The sequence below is a fragment of the Pangasianodon hypophthalmus genome, chromosome 3 (assembly GCF_027358585.1).
Source record: "Pangasianodon hypophthalmus isolate fPanHyp1 chromosome 3, fPanHyp1.pri, whole genome shotgun sequence".
NCBI lineage: Eukaryota > Metazoa > Chordata > Actinopteri > Siluriformes > Pangasiidae > Pangasianodon > Pangasianodon hypophthalmus.
This window is the reverse complement of record NC_069712.1, coordinates 18,071,419-18,098,098: the sequence shown is the minus strand read 5'-3', so window position 1 is coordinate 18,098,098 and position 26,680 is coordinate 18,071,419. Positions and strand designations below refer to the sequence as shown.

General features: G+C 40.5%; 1 protein-coding gene across 7 annotated transcripts in view; it reads left to right on the top strand.

Annotated features, from left to right (window-relative positions):
* gbf1 (golgi brefeldin A resistant guanine nucleotide exchange factor 1) overlaps positions 1 to 26,490 on the top strand; it is a 63,271-nt gene extending 36,781 nt beyond the window's left edge. For 3 of the 7 annotated variants that reach the window (XM_053232995.1, XM_053232999.1, XM_053233000.1), the window contains exons 5-41: positions 3,072 to 3,190; positions 3,763 to 3,871; positions 4,205 to 4,265; positions 5,975 to 6,029; positions 6,400 to 6,480; positions 7,904 to 8,048; positions 8,792 to 9,009; positions 9,270 to 9,438; positions 9,532 to 9,743; positions 9,841 to 9,939; positions 10,070 to 10,264; positions 10,382 to 10,574; positions 10,669 to 10,809; positions 11,134 to 11,222; positions 11,644 to 11,846; positions 12,270 to 12,393; positions 13,081 to 13,206; positions 14,413 to 14,495; positions 14,663 to 14,899; positions 15,025 to 15,118; positions 15,204 to 15,380; positions 15,569 to 15,633; positions 16,219 to 16,345; positions 16,464 to 16,535; positions 16,711 to 16,805; positions 16,981 to 17,134; positions 17,808 to 18,033; positions 18,164 to 18,312; positions 18,881 to 19,127; positions 20,200 to 20,402; positions 20,936 to 21,086; positions 21,717 to 21,847; positions 21,934 to 22,035; positions 22,142 to 22,255; positions 22,881 to 23,058; positions 23,193 to 23,357; positions 23,477 to 26,490. In XM_053232995.1, the coding sequence (XP_053088970.1) occupies positions 3,072 to 3,190; positions 3,763 to 3,871; positions 4,205 to 4,265; positions 5,975 to 6,029; positions 6,400 to 6,480; positions 7,904 to 8,048; positions 8,792 to 9,009; positions 9,270 to 9,438; positions 9,532 to 9,743; positions 9,841 to 9,939; positions 10,070 to 10,264; positions 10,382 to 10,574; positions 10,669 to 10,809; positions 11,134 to 11,222; positions 11,644 to 11,846; positions 12,270 to 12,393; positions 13,081 to 13,206; positions 14,413 to 14,495; positions 14,663 to 14,899; positions 15,025 to 15,118; positions 15,204 to 15,380; positions 15,569 to 15,633; positions 16,219 to 16,345; positions 16,464 to 16,535; positions 16,711 to 16,805; positions 16,981 to 17,134; positions 17,808 to 18,033; positions 18,164 to 18,312; positions 18,881 to 19,127; positions 20,200 to 20,402; positions 20,936 to 21,086; positions 21,717 to 21,847; positions 21,934 to 22,035; positions 22,142 to 22,255; positions 22,881 to 23,058; positions 23,193 to 23,357; positions 23,477 to 23,733 (5,366 nt within the window). In that variant the 3' untranslated portion in view covers positions 23,734 to 26,490. Of the gene's footprint in view, positions 1 to 3,071; positions 3,191 to 3,762; positions 3,872 to 4,204; positions 4,266 to 5,974; positions 6,030 to 6,399; positions 6,481 to 7,406; positions 7,443 to 7,903; positions 8,049 to 8,791; positions 9,010 to 9,269; positions 9,439 to 9,531; positions 9,744 to 9,840; positions 9,940 to 10,069; positions 10,265 to 10,381; positions 10,575 to 10,668; positions 10,810 to 11,133; positions 11,223 to 11,643; positions 11,847 to 12,269; positions 12,394 to 13,080; positions 13,207 to 14,412; positions 14,496 to 14,662; positions 14,900 to 15,024; positions 15,119 to 15,203; positions 15,381 to 15,568; positions 15,634 to 16,218; positions 16,346 to 16,463; positions 16,536 to 16,710; positions 16,806 to 16,980; positions 17,135 to 17,807; positions 18,034 to 18,163; positions 18,313 to 18,880; positions 19,128 to 20,199; positions 20,403 to 20,935; positions 21,087 to 21,716; positions 21,848 to 21,933; positions 22,036 to 22,141; positions 22,256 to 22,880; positions 23,059 to 23,192; positions 23,358 to 23,476 lie in introns of all 7 variants that reach the window. The other 4 variants (XM_053232997.1, XM_053232996.1, XM_053233001.1 and 1 more) reach the window with 4 other exon arrangements.
* Positions 26,491 to 26,680: the final 190 nt, after the last annotated feature.

Here is a 26,680-nt window from a genome sequence, read left to right as displayed (position 1 = left end):
TTTTTTTTTTTTTTTTTTTTTTTTTTTTTTTTTTTTTTTTTTTTTAAAGGTAGTAAGGGAAAAAATGTACTAGCCATGACATAAACACATCAGTGTTGAGCGTGATGTGGTGTTTAAATTGAGAAAAATGAATGTAGTTCATTGGAATGCGCAAGCATGTTACATGGATTTGTTTTACTCAAATGATAACTGAATTGCATAAAGTGAACACTAGGCACAGGAAAGGAAATATTCACACATGCACATGCCTAACAAATAAGTCATGGACTCCCAGAGGCCTGCTGTCACTACAAATCCAGCACTGATCTCTTATCCAGCATCTCATCAGGGGGTTCACATGTATGGGTTTCTATGGCAACCAGCCTGGGGCTGTCCAAAAGATGGGCCGTCTTGCCGTAGGAGGGATCGTATACGCACACACTCTGGCATGGCTTGTGTCATAAGCTTAAGTTTTCTCTGACCATTCTGCGTGCTGTTAACACTTCACCACAAATAACTGAGTGAAGTGTGGTTTTATTTTTATTTTTTGGTGTGGTGTTTGTGTGAGTTACAAATGTCTTTAGTTTGTATTTTGTATGGTTGATGAAATCATGTAGATCATGTATTTTTCAAAACCTTTTTTCTGTGGAGACACACACACACACACACACACACACACACACACAGTGAGAGAGCGAGAGTTGCTTTAATCCCAAGTGAACACTTAAGGAGCACGATATCTTAATGCTGTTGTATGAGTTTGTGATTAAATGACCTTTTGGCATGCAAGTAATTTTATGCTGACTGACGGGTTATGCTCATTCACTCGCTCCTAATCTACTATGCAGAGTGACATTATCATTACTCTGAATTAGCATTCCACAGGAAACACACACCTCTCCCTACAGTTCACCGTTTTATAGTTCCAGTGGACTCTCCGAATGATTTGCCCACCATGGCACTCAGCATCTGTACGGGCAGATTTCTAGATTTAGCTCTCACTAATTCAGCTCTTCAGGCTCCAAGCAACATTGCTGGAGTACAGTTAGCCTGAAACGAGGAGGTTACAGACTTAACGACACTTCATATGTCCAGTAACTGTTATTCACTGCATGAAGTACACTGCCATCTTTTGGTCAAATATGGAAATCCAGTCGCCTTTAGCACTCTTGTCTGCATATCAGACACCAACAATTTTTCTGTATTTATACATTTTATACTTGTTTTTGTATTTAGGACAGTTAGAGCTTTATGATTTTTTTTTTAAATGCTTTTTTTAAAAGTTAAATTTTTTTTTAAATTTATTTATTTTTTTTTTTTGCTGTTCTTCATGGCAAAAGATAGTGCACACTGTTTACAGTGCATTCTATCTAGCGCTTGTCTCCTGAGACTTACAGCATGTGCTTTTTATCAACCAGTCCCTGCTGACATGTCTCGTTGTCTCTCACTCTGTGTGTACAGTGAGACCTGAGCCCTTCTAGCGCACTGGGGGGTCTGTGTTTGTATGAGTGAGTTCGTTTGCCGAGGGTTTAATTCCCCTCAAATCTCAGGCCTGAGGTTGGCTGGCTCTGGGGGATGGACGCACTGACAGATTTCCAGATCCCACTTTTCCCGCTTTCCCATTCCTGCTTTTCTTTTTCCGATTTCCTCACGCTAAGGTTTTCTGCTCCGGTTGAACTGAGGTGGCTAGTCATAGGATGAAAACTCATGCACACTGAGTATTTTAGTGTACGTTTTTTGAATGGTGGTGCATGTGAGACATGGGAGACTTGTATAAGACAAGGGCTTCATATTATTTGGTGATTTTGAGTTTGGGGGAAAAAAAAAAAAAAAGAATATATTTACTTGATTTTTATACAATTCACCTAGACATGGCTTGATCTTAATGCTAATTTATCACCATCTGTATAGGTGTGGTTTAATGTTAAGGGTGCGCATCATACATACTGTTCCATGATGTGGCATTCTCAGTGATGATAGTGTCTGAATGTACTTTGACTTACCCTCTTACTACACGACAGCTGTTTGAGCCCCACTCTCACACACGTTCTCTCACACACATGCACACAGTCCCTCAGCCCCACCCGTACTGCTGTTATTTCAACAAGGACCCTGCCGCCTGTCTGTGTAGCTGGTGCCAAGTGAGGATTAGTATTTTAGATGACTTCTAATGTTGTGCTGAATAGCCCATAGCTCTGGTTTCCGTGGAGATTGGGCATTTGGAAGCGCGTCTCATGTTTATTGGGGCCCTTGTTTCTATATAAGTGCTAAATTCACTAGTGCTCATAAACCTTTTTTGCCATGTGGTTTCCATAAATGGTCTTAAGAATGGGTGATTTAAGAATGGGTTAAGAGGTTTCCCATATTTTCTTGATAAATTTAATGTTCCTCGTTAACCTCATTGTAAGTTTTAGACTGTTTTTTTTTTTTTTTTTTTTTTGCATATAGAGCCCAGTATTCTTTGGAAACAATGGGATGCAAGAGTTTATTCTCCAGGCTAATTAAATAAAACTCAGGAAATTGTCTGCCATTTGAAGCATGACTTTTGAAGCAGCAGAATGAAGGCTACCTTTTCTCTACTCCTTCCTCTTTTGTGTAGCTAATAATAAGTGAAATGTTTCTCGTCTCGGTACTCTACCTGCAGCAAGAGCCCTGGTTTCCATTCCAGACAGTTTGTGCTTATTAGTTAATGAAATACTCTTTAAAGGCGTTGGGAAAGAAAAGCAGCCTGGCTGCAGCTTGCGTTCTGGCCCAGCTTAGGTTTCAAAACACTGGCTCCCGTTGCCTAGACAGCCAAATTACCCACCTGCCCACAAAGGACACATCTGGTGATTAGATGTCAGATGGCTGTGATAGACCTTTCTCATGGAGTGCTGTGAATGGAAGGGGTGTGATGGGATGAACCAAGCTAAATGTATAAGATTTATTATTTGATTTCCACACAGTTTTGACACTTCACCACAGTCAGTGCGCCTTCTGAATGCAGTATGTTCTTAGTCCTGATGATATTCCTTACTATGCATTTGAAGCTTTAAGAAATGCCTGGCTCCTTTAAAATGTTATGACTTTTTTTAAACTCTTGTCCATTGCAGATGCCAATCATGAAGGCGCAGCAGAGGGGATTGAGAACATGGCTGACGCGGTCACTCATGCAAGATTTGTGGGGACAGACCCTGCTAGTGATGAAGTGGTACTTATGAAAATCCTCCAGGTAATGGCCTGACAAATCTTAAAATCTCATCCAGACAAAAGTGTTGGAAGTACACAAAAATAGGGCTGGGCGAAGTGGCAGTGTGCTACTTGTAGTGTGATGTATTTTACCACAATACTCTGTACTGAAATCTAACAGATATAATCAACAGGTTCATAATACTGACTGAACCCACTGTTATCACAGTAAGGAGTAGTTGATTGGACATTAAAAATGTTTTATCTGTTCAATATTTTTTCTTTTTTTTGTGTTAAATAATTTGTGTGTGTGAGACTGGCGTCTCATCCGGGATGTGTTCTGGCTTTGAGCTCAGTGTTCCCAGGATCCATCGCAACCCTGACCAGAATACCGCAGTTATTGAAGATATCATTAATATCATTATACTTAGTTTTTTGTTTTCTTTTTAAATGTATGTGCACACACTGTATGTCATTTACTGTGAAAGTATGATGTTATGATGATGATTTGCTGTATCGTCCACCTCAACACAAAAATGACTCTGTAACTATTTGCTGCTATGAACTCACTATTCCCTCACATAATTCTGACTTTGACTGGTTGTGACATTTCAGGTTTTGAGAACTTTGCTGCTGACCCCAGTGGGAGCCCATCTGACGAACGAGTCTGTGTGCGAGATAATGCAGTCCTGCTTCCGTATTTGCTTTGAGATGAGACTAAGTGGTGAGCCAAGCAACTGAGGTTGCTACAGTCCCCTTGAAACATTATTACCAACTGTATATCTCTAAGTGAACAAGACAACCAATGCAGCCATGGTTATTATATTGACATTTTCAGCTGTTATGTTGGCACAGTTAAATCTTCAATGCTGACCCAGTGTATGTTAGACCGCAGTTCACAGCTCCCTGCCCCCAGTCCCTGAGCAGGGCGCTAATAAAGCCTAGCACTAATCCTGGCCAAACAGAGCGGGGCTCTCGGGTCCTGAGCTACTGCTGCTCCCACTTTTCTAAGCTAACCTCCTGCTCACTTCATCCGTGCTCTGTCTGCCCTCCACAGAGCTGCTGAGGAAATCAGCCGAACACACGCTGGTGGACATGGTGCAGCTGCTCTTCTCCAGGTAACCAGAGAGAGGGCAATGGATGAGTGTGAAAGAGAAAGACAGCGAGTGAGGGGGTTGGAGGGGATTAAGGACCCAGTTGTCTGCTGGGTGTAAACATAATCAAACTGAACCTGAGACCAAACACAGCAGGAACTTTTGTGTCCTTAACGGTTTCCAATTTCACTCTCAGATGATTCCCTAGATTTTCCACTTCCGATGTACAAAAGGTTCTTTGCCAGCCAGACGCTAATGAGATTGCAACACTGCGAAGCTTTGCAGGATGCAGACTGCATTTTTATTTTTTATTTATTTTTTTTATACATTACGTGAACAAACCCCCGGAGGTTTTAACCATGCATGGCGTTTAAGGAAAAACAGGCCTTGATTTAGATTTGATGTCTTTATTTAGTACACTATTGTGCTGCAATGCATGTCATCAAATCGTGTGCAGCACCACTTTGTCCTGCCTTTCAGGTCATAGTGCGCTGCTTCTCTAATGCAATAACATGATTATGGGATGGCATTTATCAGAGGTGCGTATCCGTGGAGACAGCACTTGTATTAGGCTTCCAGTCACATCCCACACAGACAAGAGAATGAGCCTACAAAGCAACCTGGTCTACCATCTGCATATAGATGAGAACTGTACATACACACACACACACACACACACACAACTTATACACAGAAAAATGCACAAGAAAAAAGCACAAAAAAATACACACATTTTTTTAAAAAACAAATCATAGTTTCTGAGAGCTTTTTCTCTTTTTCTGTTTTGTAAGTACATAAATATATGCTTAAGCCCAGTGTCCTTGAGATGACCATCAGTAACCTATTTATATGGGACTTTGTAATTAAGCACCTTTTTATCTCTTCGATATGCATGCACACACACACACCTTTGCTCCTGCTGTGCTTGTATTATTTCTTAAACCCTCTTGTCCATGATGTCTTTATAATAAGGGTGAAAGGCCTTAACAATGAGTATATATTTGTGTGTGCATGTATCTGTATATGCATGCACGTAAGGGAGAAGGAGCAGTAATAAGCAGTGGGTGTCGTGTGTGTACGCATGCGTATGTGTGGCAGAGTGGGAGATGGAGTAATGAACAGCAGATCTTATTGAGTGCTCTGGAGGAGGCTTAAGCAGCCTGCTGAAAGCATTAGGGATGTTAATCTGTTGGACTCACAGATCATCCAATAATTGAGCCAGCAAGACAACACTCTATTAACGCAGAGCAGAGTTAACATCAGGTCTTGTCTCTCCCACTGTGTGAGAGGTGATGGCTTATTTAAGGCAAAGCTGCAGAGTCCACACAACGCACCATGAGAACATCATCTCATCTAATTCAGCTAATGAACCGGCAGCACAGGTCAAAAAGTCGTGACACTCGAGCAAAGATGGCAGCTCTGCTGACATATTGTCTTCCAACCAGACCTTGAAGGGCCTCTTAGAATGAACAAGACTTTTAATTTGGTCCAGCTGGGCAAGAACCACATTCCCCCAGTTCTTAATCTCAGCCAAAACTACTTTAAAATTTTCTTTGTACTAGACATTTGTCTCACATATAGATATGGTGTGAAAGTATGTCATAGCATGGTGTGTGTCCATATAATACAGATGTCCTGTTTCATTTCTGTGAGTAAATTCAAAATTTGTTAAAAAATTCTCATTTATCATTCATTTTCTCATTAACTGTGCTCTCATTCAATTCTTATTGCAGATTACCACAGTTTAAAGAGGAGGCTAAAAGTTTTGTGGGCACCAACATGAAGAAGGTAAATGTCAAAGATGTGTTGAGCGACTGAGTTGAGTGTCTCAGTTGACTTTGTCTCATCTGTCTGTTTCTTCCCTGGTGCCTTAATCTTAGACTGGCTTCCCTTACATCTGTTATCCCTGCACCGCTTTGTACAAAGATACAGCTCATTTATCATCATGTCCCATCATTCAGCTCTTGCATTAATCATTTGTTTTGACATTGATAAATATCATATCATATTATAGTTATATTAATATGATTGACAATACTGCATCTGTGGATTGTTATTATTGTTTTTTGAGATGCCCACATTACCTTCCTATTGCTATGTTGCAGTGTGTCTCTTTTCCTTTCCCATAGTACCTTTCTGTGCTGGTTCTTTTCTACAGATCCCAGGCTGTATCCTGGACACACAAGATCTTATTAATGCAGATCACCCTAGAAACGCCAATCAGAGTGGTTTAGACAGGGTACTTTTCGTTTATATAAAGTGGGAGTAATGATTGGGCCACAGCTAGTGCATTTAAATACACTAGGTGGCATGGCTTAAAGCAATGAATGCATGGGTTTTTTGAAGTGCATTCTAAGTAACAAAGGCTGTAGCAAATTTTAGTTGTAATTCAAAAGTAAATACGTAAGTAAAATAATGAATATATTATATATAAAATGATGTAATGACTGTGTTGATAATGCCAATAATTAGCTAGATATTCTAGATAGTATTATGATGCAATAATACTTAAATATGTGATATGAAGTCTGACGTACACATTGCCCAAGGTTTAACTAGTTAACAGGATTGCTTGCATTACCCTGATATCTGTGGCTCTCTGGTTCATGCTGTCTGTGAATTAAGATAGAAGATGAAAACCACTTTTCTCTGAATATACATAACATGTACATATGTTGTTTTTATTGTATAATGTATATAAATGTTCCTACTCTTTATATATATATATATATATATATATATATATATATATATATATATATATATATATATGTCATAGCCTGCACATGATGAGTGTTTGTGTGTTTGTCTGCAGTGTGTAATTACCCCTCTTACATGTTCTAAAAATGCATTAGGTTCCCTTTTGTGTGTTTGTGAGGGTGTCTGACAGGTTATATTATAGAGAGCCATGTGTGTTTGTGAATGTATGCGTACCTTCATAGGAGTTGCATGCGTGTTTCAGTATGTAGTACATAGAATGCCACTGAGTATTTGTATATGATAGGGTGTGTGTGTGTGTGTGTGTGTGTGTGTGTGTGTGTGAGAGAGTGTGTGTGTGTGTCAGCTGTGTGCATGGTGTAGTGCACTCTGCTGTCATGCTTCTGTACTGTCTGCATGTGTAATGTGTTCATCACTAATCCTGGGGCGTGCCCCTTCTCTCCCGAGGCTTACAATATCTTATGGAAAAACAAACGAGTCCAGGTAAGGAGAAGAGATTGCAGTCAATGATCAGTGTAACTTCCTCCATCCTGTCTCCTTCCTGACCCATGATTTTCCAGTTTTTCCACTATTGTATGTGAATGACATCTTCTATTGAATATCAGAAAGAAAAATAGACAGGCCTTGTATAGCGGGTGGTTTCATGGTGTGGCTCTTCAAAGATACTTTATAGACTAAATACATGTCTGTGACCAGATATACTGTACATGAGTCCTTGATAAGGTTTTACATGTCAGGATTTTATCATTGCATGTTCAACTGCTCCTACCTTGTCACTTCCTGTCTTACATATGCAAGTTATGCCATTATCTGAGGACTGCATCTACACAGAGCTTATTTGAGGCTATCTTCATCTTAACAAGTGCATGTGGATGTGTTCCAGAAGAAACTATTGGCATTCTTTGATTTTCAGTTCCTGCACTTTAATTTTGTCTGTTTTTTAGCTGAAGATGCGTGCTGGTGGAATGAGCGAGTCATCCAAGTGGAAGAAACAGAAGCGTTCTCCTCGTCCCTCTCGTCACATGGTGCGCAGCCCTTCAGGACAGATGGACCAAGCCCAGCTCAGCGCTCTCAGCAACAATCTCTCAGGTGAACCCTTAGCTCAGACACTGTCAGCTATCTTGCACATCAATACAAATGAGTTTTATTTGTTTGATGGATGGAGAAAGACTCATTGTATATTTATTGTGAAGGATCTCCATCATCGAGGGGTGGCAAGCATCCCTTTATTTCCTTAAGGAATAGTATTTTTACTTCACAGATCCCTAAAAATGGCATGCAATAGTTCCAAAGACTACTTAAAAATCAGAGGAAGAGAAGACACTGTTAATAGACCAGTTAACAGCCCACATTAGAAAATGCACAGCTAAGGAAATTTTTAGACTTCATTAGTAACTAAAGATCATGTGATTATGGCCTGTTTTTACTGATCATCCAAAAAAAAAAATGCAGAAACAAATTTTTGTCTGTCTGTTACATAGCCTGTGTACAGTGGCCTTTAGTTAACATGCCCCTGCTTGTGAGGGATAAAATGGATTCTGGTAACTATCACATGGTTAAGTGATTGCCATTTTTCCTGTGTAATTGGCAAAGTTTCCTGTGTCAGTCCTATTTGGCTAGGTCCGTTACTGCACTCATGGGCTCACATATCAAAATTGGAAAAATAGTTGTCTGGCTTTTGTTGGTGCAGCCTCTTTATCTCAATTCTGAAGGGATTATCTTCTTTAACTCATGTAAATCAATACAGTAAACCATGAGGTATTTTGGGAATTCAAAATTCAACTTTACAGACATGCTTGTAAAGTGATAAATTATTATCTGTGTGTCTCAAGGTGGAGTGCCATTTTTTGAGCAACAGGGTGATGGTACTGCAGCGCTGCCTGTTTCTGATAGTGCAGCCTCCTCCATCTCCAACCCTACTGCAGACAGTGGACTGTCCAGCTGCTCTAAAGCCACATCTAAAGAAGACCTCACAGATCTGGAGAGCTGCTCCACAGCCACCACTCCCAGCACAGCAGCCTCCACTGATGCCACCATGCTCGACATGCAGGTAAAACTCTAGTAAATCATTTTCAGCAGCACCAGAGCTGAATATGCCTGTTTTTTCACAACATGACTATAACATATGATGGAAATAATATGCTGCTGTGTATGTTCTATTATTGATGTTCTTAAAAATCTTTTAGCTTTTAACTTCCTATCAGGTCATGTTATGTTTTAATATCATTCCTGATGAATATTATGGTATATTTTTGTCTTTTTGTTCTGTGATAATTGCTGAGAATTGTTTTTGTTGTGTTTTGTCGACAGAGTGAGGGTAGACAGGTAGAACGTACTCAGTCTGCCTCAGTAGAGTCCATTCCTGAAGTGCTTGAGGACCGAGATTCATTAGTGGATCAGTCTGACTCTGCATCTGTGCATGACATGGACTATGTAAATCCCAGAGGCGTGCGCTTCACTCAGTCTACTCAGAAAGAGGGTACAGCTTGAATTCTGTTCTAAGCAGTTTGATAAAATTAGTAAATAAACCCAGTGTTTCCAAAACGCTCTTATTATATCCCATTTCCATCAGGTGCAGCTCTGATCCCTTATGGACTCCCATGTCTGAGAGAGCTCTTCCGCTTTCTCATTTCTCTCACCAACCCGCATGACCGCCACAACTCAGATGTGATGAAGCACATGGGTTTGCAGCTGCTCAATGTGGCTCTGGAGGCCACACACATCGCTCCCTACCAGTCACTGCTGGTCCTAGTCAAAGAGGAACTCTGCAGACATCTCATACAGGTTGACCTTTTCTCTGTGGGTTTTCTTTTGTGATTTTGTGTGTATTTATCTCTACATAAGGCAAAATAATTCAATAATGCTTTTTTTTTTGTTGTAGTTATTAAGTGAAGATCGAATCAATTTGTATGCTGCTTCCATACGAGTCTGCTTTCTGCTGTTTGAGAGCATGCGTGGACATCTCAAATTTCAGCTTGAGGTATGTGAACATTGGCACAAATACAAATTTCTAGATGTAAATTCTTTAGTATTAATTATAGAGACCTCTCTTTAATTTTAAAGCATGTTTGATATAGTGTGAAATCACTAATTAGTTCTGTGTCTTGTAGATTTATTTGAAGAAGCTAATGGACATCATTACCTCAGAGAACCCAAAGATGCCCTATGAAATGAAGGAAATGGCCCTTGAGGCAGTTGTGCAGCTGTGGAGAATCCCTAGCTTTGTGACTGAGCTGTATATTAACTATGACTGTGATTTCTACTGTTCCAACCTTTTTGAGGACCTCACCAAGCTGCTCTCCAAGGTGATCCATCACAACCTTGATCTTTAGATGACTGATCAGCATCAAGCAGCAAAGACCCTTTGAAAAGTTCATTTAGTAAACACAGCTGATTGACTGATTTGATCTACTACTTTGCAGAATGCTTTTCCAGTCTCTGGACAGCTCTACACAACCCATCTTCTCTCACTTGAAGCCCTGTTAACTGTAATAGACAGCATAGAGGGCCACTGTCAGGCCAAAGTGATGAACAGAGCTACTGAGCAAGAGCATTCAGAAACTTTAACAGCTGAAGGAGAGGCCTCTGTCGACAGTACCACAGATGCAGTCACAGGTTTGATGATGATCAGTGTGCTGATTTTCAGTAGTCACAGTATTTGCTCAGTTATTGCTCAGCTTTTGCTAATCTTATCCTTTTTTACTTAAAGAGGCTGGCAAGGCTTTATTTGGATCAAATGGACAGACTGCAGTAGAGTCTGGAGTGCCATCAGTATGCCCTCCAACCAGTGGACATCTCATGGCTGAAAAGATGAGGCTGGGTAGACAAGACCAGGAGGAGACTGATACGGGTACTGTACTTACTGTGTATCATCTAAATAATGCATTATTTATAATGAGCACAATAGTTACATATACACTGATCTTTATGACCACTGACAGGTGAAGTGAATAATATTGATTATCTCGTTACAATAGCACCTGTCAAGGGTTGAGATACAGTGTGTGTGTGTGTGTGTGTGTGTGTGTGTGTGTGTGTACATACATATATATATATATATATATATATATATATATATATATATATATAATAGTTATGCTAACCTTTTTGTTTGGCAGTAGAATAATCTTTTTTTTTTCTTTCCTCTTTCTTTTTCTCTTCCAAAATATTTCAGCTGAAAAGAAAAGTCCTAAAAAGCCTCAGCGTTTCACCAGTTGTCTTCCAGACTCCCAGGAACTGATGAGTATCAAAAACAAGAAAAAGGTAACAGAGTTCTTGAGATTTCACAGAATATGCAGCTTAACAGACAGAATAAACAGCTTAACGGTGTATAAATAGGATGCACAATTACGAGCTACTTATATGGACGATATTTGTAGTACTGAAGTAGCAGAGTATAAGGGTATTTTCAACCACCAGCTCACATTTTACATGTAATCCTTTGAGAAGCAGCCGCAAGTCAGCTGCATTTGTTTCGTCATAGTGGAGTGCTTCCAAAGTTAAAAAAGTTTTGATGAAAAGTGCTGAGTGACGGCAAGTGATTTTTTTTAAACCTCCTGATGAGTAAGGTCACATGTTACGGGCAAATGAGAAAAACAGACATGAAAGACAGAGTGCTGGTGAAAAATTAGCCTTGTTACTGAGCAAATATGAGCAGCCTAATGCTTTTGCTCTGTTTTTGTAGCTTCTCATCACAGGCACAGAGCAGTTCAATCAGAAGCCTAAGAAGGGCATCCAGTTTCTGCAAGAAAAAGGTATTCTGAGCAGCCCAATGGACACCAGTGAGGTGGCTCAGTGGCTAAGAGAAAACCCCCGACTGGACAAGAAGATGATTGGAGAATTCATCAGTGAAAGGAACAGCATGGAGTTGCTAGACAGTTTTGTCAAGTAAGAGTAATTTTAAGATGTACTTCAGATGTACTTAAGATGTACCTCAGGTTATAGTGGATGATCCTAATCTGACCAGTTTTAGCTCATTGCAGTTTATTTCAGGGTATGATTTATGTTCAAGTTCAGCAGTTGCGGTAAGAGAATTAACAGCAAGGTGCTTGACTTTAAGACACATTGTTATAGCTTCCCTTCAGTTTAAAGTAGTAGTGCTGATAGCAGTGTGCTGCCATCTGCTGTTGTGATATTATACTTTCTAAGTTGGAACTTAAGACACATTTGCTCAAGATTGTGTTTATTTTGCACTGATTTGCCATATCAGTGTCATTTCACTTCTGTAGGTCAATGTGAAGAAAACATAATCAGTCTCAAGTTGTTAAAATGTACGTATGTATATGTAATGGAATCGTTCTTTCTTTCCAGCACGTTCACTTTCCAAGGGCTGCGTATAGATGAGGCACTGCGTTTGTATCTGGAGGCTTTCCGACTTCCTGGCGAAGCGCCGGTCATTCATCGGCTCTTGGAGACCTTCACTGACAACTGGCATGTGAGTCAGCTGCCATACACACATTCACCTTGGCAGGGACACAGTAACACAGTAACACACACACACACACACACACACACACACACACACACACATACTGTAAATAGAGTGTAGACTGCTGTCTCACTTGCACACAATTACTAGGACACACACCACTTCTTCCATTACCACATGCTAAGTCAATCCTTACCACCAACTGGCCCTATCATCAGGTAATTAGTGAGTGTGGAACAGCAACCCAGTAGGGAAAAGGGACAGGCACATTAGTCATGCAGGTAATCAGGGATGAGGAAAATGTTGCAGCAGGATGTGTGACATAATCGATCTGCCTTGCAGCAGGAGACAAGGCTAAACCAAAGAAAGGGAACATTTAGCACACACTGCTTAAATAAGCTTGTATGTTCTCTCTGTGTGACCTGGAAAGTATTCATAGTAATGTCTTTTTTAGTCTCAGTCTGAAAAAAGCAGATGAGCTCATTTCACACAGAATAGATACAACAGGTTTGTGCCCATCCCCTTTACATCAGCTTATTGTAACAGGAAAACGTTGTCTCTCTGATCTTTTGAGAGTTACGCCGGTCTCAGACAAATTATTGGAACCTATAAAGATATTTTTACTCTTACTAGAATTATTAGATGGTTTTTTTTTTTCTGTGCTCATTGTATTGCTCTGTTCTCTATGTGCAGAAAGTAAATGGGAATCCCTTCTTGTCAAATGATGCTGGTTTTGCTTTGGCCTATGCTGTCATTATGTTGAACACGGATCAACACAACCACAACGTTCGCAAGCAGAATATCCCCATGACTGTAGAGGTGAGTCTGGCATCTCGAACACACTGCTGTGTCAGTTCAGTATTGCAGTATTGCAGATAAGGAAGGCTTTAAGAACGTTCACTGTTAGTGAACCACTAACATAGCTTTTTCTAGAAGTGTGCATTCATATAGGTTTAGTGATGAAGGTAAATAGATTTTATGCATCTCTGGAGCCACTAGACAGTGTGAATGTTATTTGCAAGAGGTCATTCTGCTCTACTACACCTGTTGAGTGGCTTGCCTTCAAAACCATCTCAAAAATAGAAGCTTGCAGCTTTGATTACTCAACATTACTGCCGTGTGTTTTTGTAGCGACTTTCTCAGACGATGTAGTAACATCCTTGACTACTTCACTTGCTGTAATTTTGTTTGCATCGATGACAACAAAATGTGAGCTTTAATCTATGGCTGCTTCATATTTACTACCCTGCCCCTGTAGATAGCTTAGAAACTCTAACTGTTCTAAAAAAACCATAAATGTCATTTTGGGCAACTTTCAGAAGCACTTTTGAACAGGCTTTAGTGTACACACACACACACACTTGCTTCGTATACATTTGGCACAGTTGGAGGTTTATACTATAGCCAGACATGTCAATAATATTTTAGTACCATAATAATTGTGAAAATCCATCTACAAAGGATATAAAATGCATTACAATCTCTTGGAAGTTAGTCCTGGGGTATGCCCACACTGCATACTTCAGGGATAAGTATCGGAGCAGAGTTGTAAGTGAAAGTGGAGCTCTTGAAGCTGAGAGGTCGCAGTGCTGTTTGGCTGACGTGTGTGAGGGCAGCTGTCTCGTCTCTGAGGCAGCTATAGTAAATGTCTGGACCAAAGCTCCAGTATGGAACAACACAGGCCCAGCTGGCACTTCCCCCATTCTCCCTGTTTACTCCAATGTTTATTTCTCTTTCTGTTCATCCTTCTCTCTGGGGAGCTTAGCTTTCCCTTGTTTTACCTGCCATTAAGAAGGCATGCAGTAAAACAGTGGCCTAACGCCATCACTCATCAGCGGATGTGTTTGTTTATTTGGGCTGAGTTTGGCTTTAGACCAGTCTGCCCAACTCTAACACTTAAGGGAGAACAGAAACCCTAAGACCCATTATTAGATTTGAAAGGTGATAGGAAAGAGATGTTACTGCAGTTAGCATGAATTAAGGAATTTTAATCTGTTTCTTCCTGTTTCTTTTTTCTTAATGTAGCAATTCAAGAAAAATCTGAAAGGTGTGAATGGTGGTACAGATTTTGATCAGGACATGCTGGAAGATATCTACAATGCCATCAAGTAAGATAACAAAGACATATTGTTTTAAATAGTTTAGTTACTTCAGTCTTTAGTGCTTATTGGAATTGTTGTACTTCAAACCATCTTTGTTACCTCATACCTTAATGTACTATTAGCCAAGTAGTGTTTTCAAATTAAATTGTTGGTGTGTGTGATTTGTCCTGCAGGAATGAAGAAATTGTTATGCCTGATGAGCAGAAAGGCTTGGTGAAGGAGAACTATGTGTGGAGTGTGTTGCTACACAGAGGGGCCACTTCTGAGGGGATCTTCCTCCATGTGCCTGCAGGCAGCTATGATCACGACCTGTTCACAATGACCTGGGGCCCGACAATCGCTGCCCTTTCCTACGTGTTTGACAAGAGCTTAGAAGACACCATTATCCAAAAAGCCATTACAGGCTTCAGGTATATGTTATAGAATGGAAAATGGCTCATTGTCGAATGCTAATGAATCTCCAAACCTAATTGATTATACCTGACTATTAGTGATGTTTACAACACAGTAATGTTCTAACTTTTACCCTTTCCAGGAAATGTGCAATGATCTCAGCACACTATGGCTTTAGTGATGTTTTTGATAATTTAATCATCTCCCTTTGCAAGTTTACGACACTCAACAGTGAGGTAAGAACAATGCCAGTCGATCACACTCAGCTCTTCATTTGAGATCATGCATGCTGGATTTGTGACAGCGTGTTGTGTGTGTCAGTCTGTAGAAAACCTGCCCACGGTTTTTGGCAGTAACCCCAAGGCTCAGATAGCAGCAAAGACTGCGTTTCACCTCGCCCATCGGCATGGCGATATTTTGCGAGAGGGTTGGAAGAACATCATGGATGCTATGCTGCAGCTCTTCAGGGCTGAGCTCTTACCCAAATCCATGGTAGAGGTGAGAGAAGGATCTGCTTGGATTCTTTCAACTCTGTGTAAATGCAACCACAGGAGTAACATAATTTTTGTCTGGATTTTTAAGTTTGATGCTCTGGTATCCACTGTCAGGAAGGCAGATTTAATATGAGTAGAAATGTTTAGTTTGTTTAAAGACTAACAATCTCCTATTTCTTGCTTTCTTCAAAGGTTGAGGATTTTGTAGAGCCTAATGGAAAGATTTCTCTACAGCGTGAGGAGACACCATCAAACAGGTAAATTTATTTCATTTATTAATTTATCCCTGTAATGGATTTTAGACAAAAGTTAATTATGAAATGAACAGTGAGGACCTGGAGCTATATGTTTTCATGATCATAATAAAATAACTATTATTTTCTTTACAAACAGAACTGTACGCTCCTGGGCACAAAAATGGGCCAAATGGCTAATATTAAGCTTTTACTGGTCTTAACAGCAAATAATTGGTTAGATAACTAGCAAGAATTAAACAAATGCACTCCTGAGACCTCCTCTGCCACCATATCATCTATCATCTCATATTCATCTTGTGAACTCAAACCCAAATGTTTTCAGTGTATAGCAAAAACAAAAGGATTGGCGTTGCTGCTCCAATACTTTCAGAGAGGACTGTTCTTAAAGCATGATCGTAATAAAATGTTTATTTACAAACAAAACAAGAATAAAGTGAAAATTTTTTTCATAGAAGGTTTTTACTCAATACTATAAGCTCTGGTTGAGAAATAATTAAAATTAAATTACAACATACTGTCTTATTGCTGGTGATAACTGCAGCTTTAGAGCATTAATAAGCTTACTAAAGATTGTATTTTTCTCAGGGGAGAGTCGGCTGTGTTGAGCTTTGTTAATTGGTTGACACTGAGTGGTGGAGCGGAGCAGTCAGGACAGCGCGGCCCCTCTACTGAGAATCAGGAGGCCAAACAGGCTGCCCTGCTCTGTATAAAGGTATGCGCACACTGTACACACTATATCTCCCCTTCATTTGTGTGTTTTTGTTTCTTTATTTTTTTGCTGAGGGGCTCAGGTAGGTCTTGATTTTTTTTCCACTTTTTCTTTCTGACAGCATTGTGACCCTGAGAAACTGATCACAGAAAGCAAGTTCCTGCAGCTGGAATCTCTGCAGGAGCTTATGAAGGTGAGGCCCGTTCCTTCAACAGTGTCAAGCATTTCCACTGTCTGCTTACATCAGCTTTCTCAATCAGCCTATGAAACTGAAAGATTTTATCCAGTATACTGAACAGTTCCTCAAAGAAATTGTTTATGTAAATAGTAATGTATATGTTTATAATAGATTTACCAATATGTTCCAGGCCCTCATCTCAGTGACACCTGATGAAGAGACCTATGATGAAGAAGACGCTGCTTTCTGTCTAGAGATGCTTCTGCGCATTGTTTTGGAGAATAGGTACAGTGACTGTTGAAATATTCAAGAAAGTGTTATTACATAGAGCCTCTCACTGTTGTACTCTCAAGAGATTAATGAAGTAATGCATTAGTTCCTATGAAGCTACTGGATATAGTTAAAGCATTGCGAAAAATTTATGATTTTCTTTTGTATAATGTTGTGTGGGTACCTGCAGGGACCGGGTGTCGTGTGTGTGGCAGACTGTCCGTGCCCGCTTGTATCATCTGTGTGTGCATGCCAATGAGAGCTGCTTCCTGGTAGAAAGAGCTGTAGTGGGATTGCTGAGACTTGCTATACGCTTGCTGCGCCGAGAGGACATCAGCTCACAGGTATGTTCACTTTTTATCTGCAAAACTACTGCATACACACCTGTATCTATCACACAGACAAACGCAATCATAAAATACTGTGGCATGATGTCTGCGGGTTCTTAATGTCTGAACATGTCTGAAGTAACGTTTTACAAATTGAAGACCTTAATTTGTATCTCACATTCATATTTACACTACAAACATTCTTAATCAGGTGTCATTTTTATTTTTTCAAATACAGTTGATTAGAAAACATTTGACATCAAGTCACACATACACAAACACACTGCATTATACGTGGTCATTCAGACAAGGTAGGGATATGCATGAAACTGAGGCTAACATTATTTACCTGCTGTCGAGCTAACATACAAAGACATTGTGTATAAATCCACACCCTATTAACTATATTGTGTGTTTGCCATTTTATATTCCAGCACACTAATCAAACCCCATGATGCACTGTAATATGTCCTTACAATGTAGTCTAATGATTGTGGAGGGGAATAGGGAGTAGGGCACCATATCACATTGAGAGACATGCTGATGAAGGAAAATTCAACCAAAAATGACTACAGAAGAGCAAACATCCAAAACTGGTTACCTGTGTCTGCCAGGGGCTAGTATGCAATGAAGTTGACTGCACTCTATGCCATAAAACCTGTTCTTCCCTATTCTTCTCTTCTTGCAGGTGCTGCACTCTTTGCGCCTGCTCCTAATGATGAAGCCTCACGTGTTGTCCAGAGTGAGTCGAGAGGTTGCCTATGGTCTACACGAGCTGCTCAAAACCAATGCTGCCAACATCCACTGCACTGAAGACTGGTACACTCTTTTTACGCTGCTGGAGTGCATCGGTGCTGGAGTCAAACCTCCAGCTGCACTGCAGGTCACCAGCAGCAGCCCTGACAGTGACACAGGTAAAGAGTATGTCCTATACACTGCTGGAGATCTATGTAGATCCTGCTGTTCAAGGTGCCTGACACTGAGTCTGAACAAAAGTGATATGGCGTGGTAATAACTAAATCTTGCATGCATTGGGTTCTCTAGGTGCTCAGTCTGACAGTGAACTGAGCTCATACCACCAGAGTGAAGTCACTTTGGACCGAGGCTATACCTCTGACTCTGAGGTCTACACTGAACACAGCAAGCCCAGAATACCCCGATCTGCCACTGAAGTTGAAGTGGGATGGCTAGTGGTGAGTACAGACAAACACTACACACTTTTTGTCCTGCATACCTTTAACATCATATGTAACGTATGCTTCTGGGCAAAAAAAAAAAAAAAAGGGCCAAGCCCAAAATGGCAAATAATAAGCTTATAATGGTCTTAACGACCAATCACTGGCCAGAAAATTAGCAAGAAACGCACTCTTTAGACCTCCTCTGCCACTATTTGATCCATCATCTCATATTCATCTTGTGATCTCACACTCAAATGTCTTCAATGTCTAGCAAGAACAAAAGAATTGGCCTTGCCATTCCAATAGTTTCAGAGGGGACTGTACTTAAAGCATGTTGTAAATTGTTGTGACGGAACACTGATGTACGTAAATGTGACAATACAAAGTCATAAATTCTGCCACAACACAAAGGCTGAGAGATTGTAAAGTATTGTGCTAGAGAATAATACATGATAGGAGAAATAATATAAACTGCTGTTACCAGACTTCATGTGATTAGATTAGACTCTTATTTTGTCTCAGGAGACAATGTGAATTAATGTCATCTACACTTAGTATACTTTGTGTTTGTGTCTTTTGATAGGTTGGTAAGGATGACCTGGACAGCGCTAAGGCACCACTTGCTCCAGACTCTAAACCTCAGACTCCTCTTATTAACCAGTACAGTTTGACCTTGGGTCAGGACATGGGCCTGCATGATACCAAATCCCTCATCAAGTGTGTGGAGTCACTCTCTTTTATTGTACGTGATGCTGCTCATGTCACACCTGAGAACTTTGAGCTTTGCGTGAAAGCCATCCGAGTGTTTGTGGAAGCCAGTCTTAATGGAGGTTAGTGTATCTAAGTACACATCGTCATCTCTGTTATTACTGTCACACTCATAATGGTCATTGTGTCTATGACTGCCTACAGGTCAGCACTTTGGGTCACATTCATGCTAGCTATTTAGCTAAGACATAGACATCAAAACAACAAAAGCAGTCTTTGCACCATGATAAGAGTTTTCTTTTTTTTTTTTTTTTTTTTTTTTTTTTAATATTTGTTCCTTCATTCAACCACTTTTGGGTCCCACTAAAATATGTTGTTTCAGGGGATTTGGTGCCCTTGCCTGAGAGAAATCTTAGTGGGAATAACACAATACAATAAGTAAAAATCCAGTGCTGTCTTACTGTGAACTGACATCATAATTCTGTTTCCTTGGGTTTTCACTTAAGCAAACCACTATAGCAAGCCTTAAGTGTGTAGACCAACTCCTTTTCAGACCTCATATGTGCAGATTGACTCCTTTGGGATTAAGAAGTCTTTGTGTGGGTCGGTTCCATAGCACTGTAATTGGATGTGTCAGTGCCTGGAAGCTCTTTGGTTGGGTATCTTAAGCTGTGCTCTAAGGGTGAGTCATTTAACTCGGGGCAATCTAACTGCGTGACTTGTATACCCTCTCTGTATATCCCTCAGTTTTTCAATCCAGCCATCTACAGCAGGCTTAGTTAAGACATTCAGCACTTTTTGGCTCTGTGATTAGACATGGGCTTCTTATTCATCAGAGGGCTCCATGCACTTTTGTAGATACCTGCTGTCAACAGGGCTTACAAGCTCACTATGAAAGCAGCTTGATCAAAGTGCATAGTTCTAACATGTAAAAAGCTAATGGATACAGTGCTATAAACATACAGCATAGTTGTTCTTTGTATTCTGTACATCAGGAAACAGAAAAAAAATATTTTGATGTATTTCCAAGGCAGCTATGATGTTACTGAAATGCACTGCTGTTGAAAGATAAAAGATAATATTATTCTGTCAAATTATTGAAAAGGCAGGAAGGACTGGTAGACAAGTTGACAAAACGAGGTTTAACTCTCTGTTAACTCTCTTTCTTTCACTGCATTCCTGTGGCTTAAACAGGTTATCGCACCCATGAGAAAAAAAAGAGCCACAAATACGACTCAAAAGCTAGTAGGCTGCGGAAGAAGCCGCGAGAGAAGGATGGTGTGTCCCGGCGAGCTAAACCCACCAGTCAGCGGCCCTCCCGTTCCCACAGTGACGATGAGGAGGACGAGGGGGTGCCAGCCAGTTACCATACGGTGTCTTTACAGGTTAGTCAGGACGTAAGTACCGCAGCCCTTTCCCTACTACCTTTACTGTGTACGTGCCTGCTGCTGTAGGGTCGTGTGATAGTGAGGTCCTTTGCGGCAGGAGTGTTGCTTTGTTTTTCTTTTTTTGTTGCAGCTCAAATTTAGGGGTACAATCACTGGTGATATGTCCTCTAAACTTTCTGCTGTATTTTTATTTTGAATACCTAATCCAAATTCAAAGATAATGAATTACCCTATTAAATGAATTACAGAAAAATAATACACACATTACAACACATTCAGACCTCTTCACCACCAAGATTTTCTTAGGAATATTAGACTTCTGCTTATTTCTGCCCCTACCTTTGTTCCACACTGTTCGCTGCATCTCATTTACCCACTTAGATAAACAGTGATGCATGTTGATCGACTTATCAACACATAAGTTGATCTGTATATTTTTCAATTTGCTATTTCCAGAGGTGTTTTGGTCATGTATTATTGATGGAAAAGCCAAGTGAATTAGTTCAAAATACTGTGTGGTTAATACAGTGCTTCCACTCTAGTTGTTAGATCTGATGCACACACTGCACACGCGGGCAGCCAGTATCTACAACTCATGGGCAGAAGAACAGCGCCATCTGGAGGCCAGTGGAAAGAAGATTGAAGCTGACTCTCAGACACTGTGGTCAAGCTGCTGGTGTCCTTTGCTCCAAGGTCAAACTTACAACAGTCTCATGAAACCAAGATTTTGTCAGTTTTGTTAGCTGTATTATGAATCTCCCATGCCATCCTGTAATACATCAAGTTTTAATTGTAGTAAATTGCTTCCTCTCCCTGTTCAATGCTAAGGCCACTTCAAAATTTTCATTCAGTCTACTTAGAAAGATTTAAATACACACAGAAAAGCCTTAAAGTATGCATGAACAGTAATTTTAAACCATTATTGTATGTTTAAACCATTATTGTATAATCAGCCATTCATTAATTATCAGCATGCGGTTTCTTAAGTTAAAAGTCTCCAGTTACCACATCATGGTGTACTAATATGGAGCTAAGAGAGTTTAGAGCTGTGGAGCTTAATTTGCAACATCACAAACTGAGCTTATACATAATTTTAAATTAGGTTTTAGAGAAATATTGATCAAGTATCTGCCTGTTTTTTTTTTTATGGATATTAACAAACAAATTTGAGCCAAATACAAATCAATGAATCAGCTGTCCGCATGAAGAACATTTAAGAAGCACATTTCTGAGTTTGTGGGTTTGTTAATATTTTACTGTCATGCACGTATATGTGACAGCCTGCAGCATAAGCAGAATAAAAGACTGAAGTGACCCCTGCAGGTATGGCCTGGCTGTGCTGCGATGCTCGGAGGCAGGTTCGGATGCAGGCTCTCACTTACCTCCAGAGGGCGCTGCTTGTACATGATCTGCAGACACTGGATGCTGTGGAGTGGGAATCCTGTTTCAACAAAGTGAGACAATCACATGTGACACAGTAGTTAAATACAAGTCAAACACCCATTTATACTGACTCAGCACTTAACCCCTTTTATATCAGGTCCTGTTTCCACTGCTGACTAAGCTCTTAGACAACATCAGCCCAGCAGATGTCGGGGGCATGGAGGAGACCAGGATGAGGGCCTGCACACTGCTCTCTAAGGTCTGATAGATTTAATATTTTGTGAAGCATAACTGTAAATAGAAAGTGAATTTGATGGCTTCTGCTTGAAGCTGCTAAATGATGTCTGGTGCATTGGCCTCCTCAGGTGTTCCTTCAGCATCTCTCGCCACTGCTTTCTCTGCCCACATTCGCTGCTCTCTGGCTTACCATCCTAGACTTCATGGACAAGTACATGCATGCTGGCTCCAGTGACCTCCTGGTGAGAAACACTGGCAGTATTATTCATAGTGTTTGGTGTTTGTTATAATGCACACAGTAAATCCAGTAAGTAACTGGACAATGACACAGTCCGTGGCTGCGTTGTACTCACTGTTTTAATTTCAAATGCCGTGTCTGTGAGGTAGAAGCACAAGATTAATTATTGCTATACCATGTTTCTGGCCAAAAAGTCGCTGTAAAGTTCATGATGCACCCTTTTTTTCCCTTAGAAAACATAAACACTATATATATTGTTTTGTTATATACCAAGTATTTTTATTTTGTACATTGTACAACTTGGAAAGGAGAGGAATTTTTCAAAACCCCCTGCTTTTATAGTCTAGCTTAGTCCTGTCTTGTTAGTACTGCAGCTGGTCAAGTGCACTGTATTGTGTTGTGAGCTGAAGCTGAACCCTTTACTTTAAGGTTTCATTAACTGACATTATTTAATGCAATATTTAACATGAACGAACAATGAACTTTAGCATTAATACACCATACGTTTCTTTTTATAATAAACCAAATAATCAATACCTTCACAATTTCCAATATTTACATTTGGAGACCACAGTCCAATTAGTTATCAACATTAAATAAGATGCTGTAATTATTTTTTTACTATACAGTTGGAGGCGATCCCTGAGTCTCTGAAGAATATGCTGTTGGTAATGGACACAGCTGGGATCTTCCACAGTGCAGACTCGCGTACAGGCTACTCTGATCTGTGGGAGATCACCTGGGAGAGGATTGACTGCTTCCTGCCCCATCTCAGAGAGGAGCTTTTCAAACAAGCTGTCATGCCAGGTATCGCAATGCACAGATTTAACGTTTCACCTCACAGTCTATAATACACCCTCTCTTTAGAGTGCATATGATTTTCAGGTTTTCTGCCTGTAATAATCACTCTTTAATTATTGGTGTACCCTGACTGTGTGCAGAACCTGTCCCCAGTGTACCTATAGAACCTGCTCCCGCTTCTGTTCCCATTTCTCCACCCTCCCATTATGTGCCATCCCCTGCACCAGTGCCAACTGCTCCCACAGAGCCAAAGACCCCCAGCAGACCTGCATCTCCTCAGGACATACAAACACCCAGTGCCAATGGTGAGCGTAGAACAATGCTTGCTACCCCATGCATATGCATGTTAACTAGACAATGAGTGAATATGATGTACCGTGGTTACCAGCATGCTTACCTGATCTTTTCTTTCTAACTCTCACAGGAACTGATAGATCATCTCCAGTGCCCCCCTCTACTCCTCCAATGCCCACTCCAGTTAAGAGCTCGGCTGACTCCCCGCCCACTCTCTCTCAGTCTCCTTTAATACTCCAGCCCCTAGCCTCTCCACTACAGGTGGGCGTGCCCCCCATGACACTGCCAATCATTCTAAATCCCGCCCTCATAGAAGCCACATCGCCTGTACCCCTGCTTCCAGCGCCTCGTCCAACCGAAACCGCTGACACTTCAGAGGTCAAATAGAAAATGCAAGATTGTTCTGGAGCATCTAGAAAGAGGACATTGGAGGATTGGAGACCCTCTCATGCTGCTGTTCTCTCTCTGCATTAACATGCTCCAACTTGCCTCACGATCAGCACAAATGAATACATTACATAAGGCCAGGACCTGGAAAGAGTGATGGAGAGCTAAAGAGAGAGAGAGTGCAATTGACATGCTCCTTATTTACCCACATAAACCATGTCCACAGTAAGGTATATTACAGCCAGTGCTGTTGATCATGCAAGTCTTCATTAATCCAATTTGCACAAATATTTATTCAGATTAGCAATGTGCACCTGGAACATGAAGGACAGATATACAGTGATGGGACCAGGTATGACACTGATTCAAGTTTATATTTCTACCCATTTGAGCAGATTTAATATATTGAAGCTACAGTGTCTTTACACTATTCCTAAAATTTATTGGAACAGATATAGCAGTAAATTATTTGGTTTAGATTCAGCATGATCTGTACTGAATAGTATTTTATTTCTGGGGTATAAGGACTGCAGGTAAATAGAACTATAGAAATGGATCTAGCACTAACTCTCCACACCACTCAATATAATTTAAACTGTATAGTAACATTAAACAAACATAATTTATGTTTACATATTTGCTTTCTTAGACTTTTACATAGTTATCTTGTGTTCTACATTGACCACGATAACTTCAGAAATGTTTGTCCTGCATTTCATCATTTGAAAATATCTGTCAAAATGTAGACTTTTTGATGAGAAGTAATGAATATACATTCTCTTGAGAGCAAACCCAAAGACAGAGGAGATCCACTTGTTCAGTGAAAACCACAAGTAGAACATTCCAGATTTGTTCCTAAATCAAGCCTGTCAGAGGTGGTTTAAATGGGTGAATGTGCTGTCCAGGGAAATCTGCATGCCAGGTTTTTATTTTATTTTGTTTTTAGTCCTGATAGGTCTTAAAGAGATTGTTAACTGAGTACAGTTTTGGAGTCACATTGTGTTACTATTTCTGATGTTGGTGTAATTCATTTATAGATCACATTTCTTAAAAATTCACCGATCAGCCTTAACATTAAAACTCCCTGCCTAATATTGCGTAGATTCCCCTTGTGCCACCAAAATAGCTTTGACCAGCTTTGTCATGGCATGGACTCCACAAGACCTCTGAAGGTGTGCTGTGGTATCTGACACCAAGACATTAGCAGCAGATCCTTTAAGTCATGAAAGTTGAGAAGTGGGGCCTCCGTGGATCGGACTTGTTTGTCCAGCACATCCCACAGATGCTCAATTGGATTGAGATCTGGGGAATTTGGAGGCCAGGTCAACACCTTGAACTCTTTGTCACGTTCCTCAAACATTCCTGAACAATTTTTGCAGCATAGCAGGGTGCATTATCCTGCTGAAAGAGGTCAAAACCATTTGGGAATATCATTGCCATGAAAGGGTGTCTGCAACAAAGTTTAGTTAGGTGGTATGTGTCAAAATAATGAATGCCAGGACCCAAGGTTTCCCATTAGAACATTGCACAGAGCATCACACTGCCTCTGCCAGCTTGCCTTCTTCCTATAGTGCATCCTGGTGCCATCTCTTCCCCAGGTAAGCGACACACACCCCCAGCTGTCCACACGATGTAAAAGAGAATGTGATTCATCAGACCAGGCCACCTTCTTCCATTGCTCCATGGTCCAGTTCTGATACTCACGTGCCCACTGTAGGCGCTTTCGGTGGTGGACAGGGGTCAGCATGGGCACTCTGACCGCTCTGCAGCTACGCAGCTCCATACACAGCAAGCTGTGATGCAGTGTGTGTTCTGACACCTTTCTGTCGTAGCCAGCATTAACTTTTTCAGCAATTTGTGCTACAGTAGCTCTTCTGTGAGATCAGACCAGACAGGCTAGCCTTCACTCCCCACGCGCATCAGTGATCCTTGGGCGTCCATGACCCTGTCACTGGTTCACTGGTTGTCCTTCCTTGGACCACTTTTGGTAGGTCATAACCACTGCATATGGGGAACACCCACCACGACCTGCAGTTTTGGAGATGCTCTGACCTAGTCTCTAGCCATCACAATTTGGCCGTTGTCAAAGTTGCTCAGATCCTTACGCTTGCCCATTTTTCCTGTTTTGAAACACATCAACTTCAATAACTGACTGTTCACTTGCTGACTAATATATCCCACCCCTTGACAGGTGCCACTGTACTGAGATAATCAATGTTATTCACTTCACCTGTCAGTGGTTTTAATGTTATGGCTGATCGGTGTATATACAAAGAAAATTATTTGGAATGGATATAAACTACGAATCTAGTGAATCGAGTCCATTTTGTTTAATAAATCAGTTTATAACCTCAAGAGCTCTGTATTATTGTACCTGTTATCCCAGAATAGGTGTACAGAAGACTAGTTTTTGCTCTGGGTCTTACTGGATTTTTGCTGACTTGGTCCATATCAAGTTGCTGAAAACAGCAAGTATTGCCCATTTATGAGAAGAGGACATACCTTGTGTGTTAAGTTGGAGTAATCAGGTTGATGTCTTTTGCTGCTGAAGCTCAGAATCATTCAGAAATCAGTTGCTTTAACTTGTGAAACTAGGATGCCACTGCCTTGTGTCAGACAAAATAAGTCACCACCCAAAATTAAGGGGCAATGGAGGGATTTTAGGTAATTCTCTAGTCAACAGGAATGACATACAAATATGTATATATGAATAAAATGTACTTTTTACAATCTAATAAATATGATATTATAAACAAAGTAACTTGTATGGTAATTGATATATTGGAAAGTCCATATAATTAAAATCCCACAAGTCAGTGTTTCTATTCTGCATCACACATCGTTACATTTACAACTACAGAAAGCAATACATTTTCTGTGTGCGTGCGTGTGTGTGAGATGAAGATGCAATGAACTGCATTATAACTAGAAACACAATTGCTTGAAG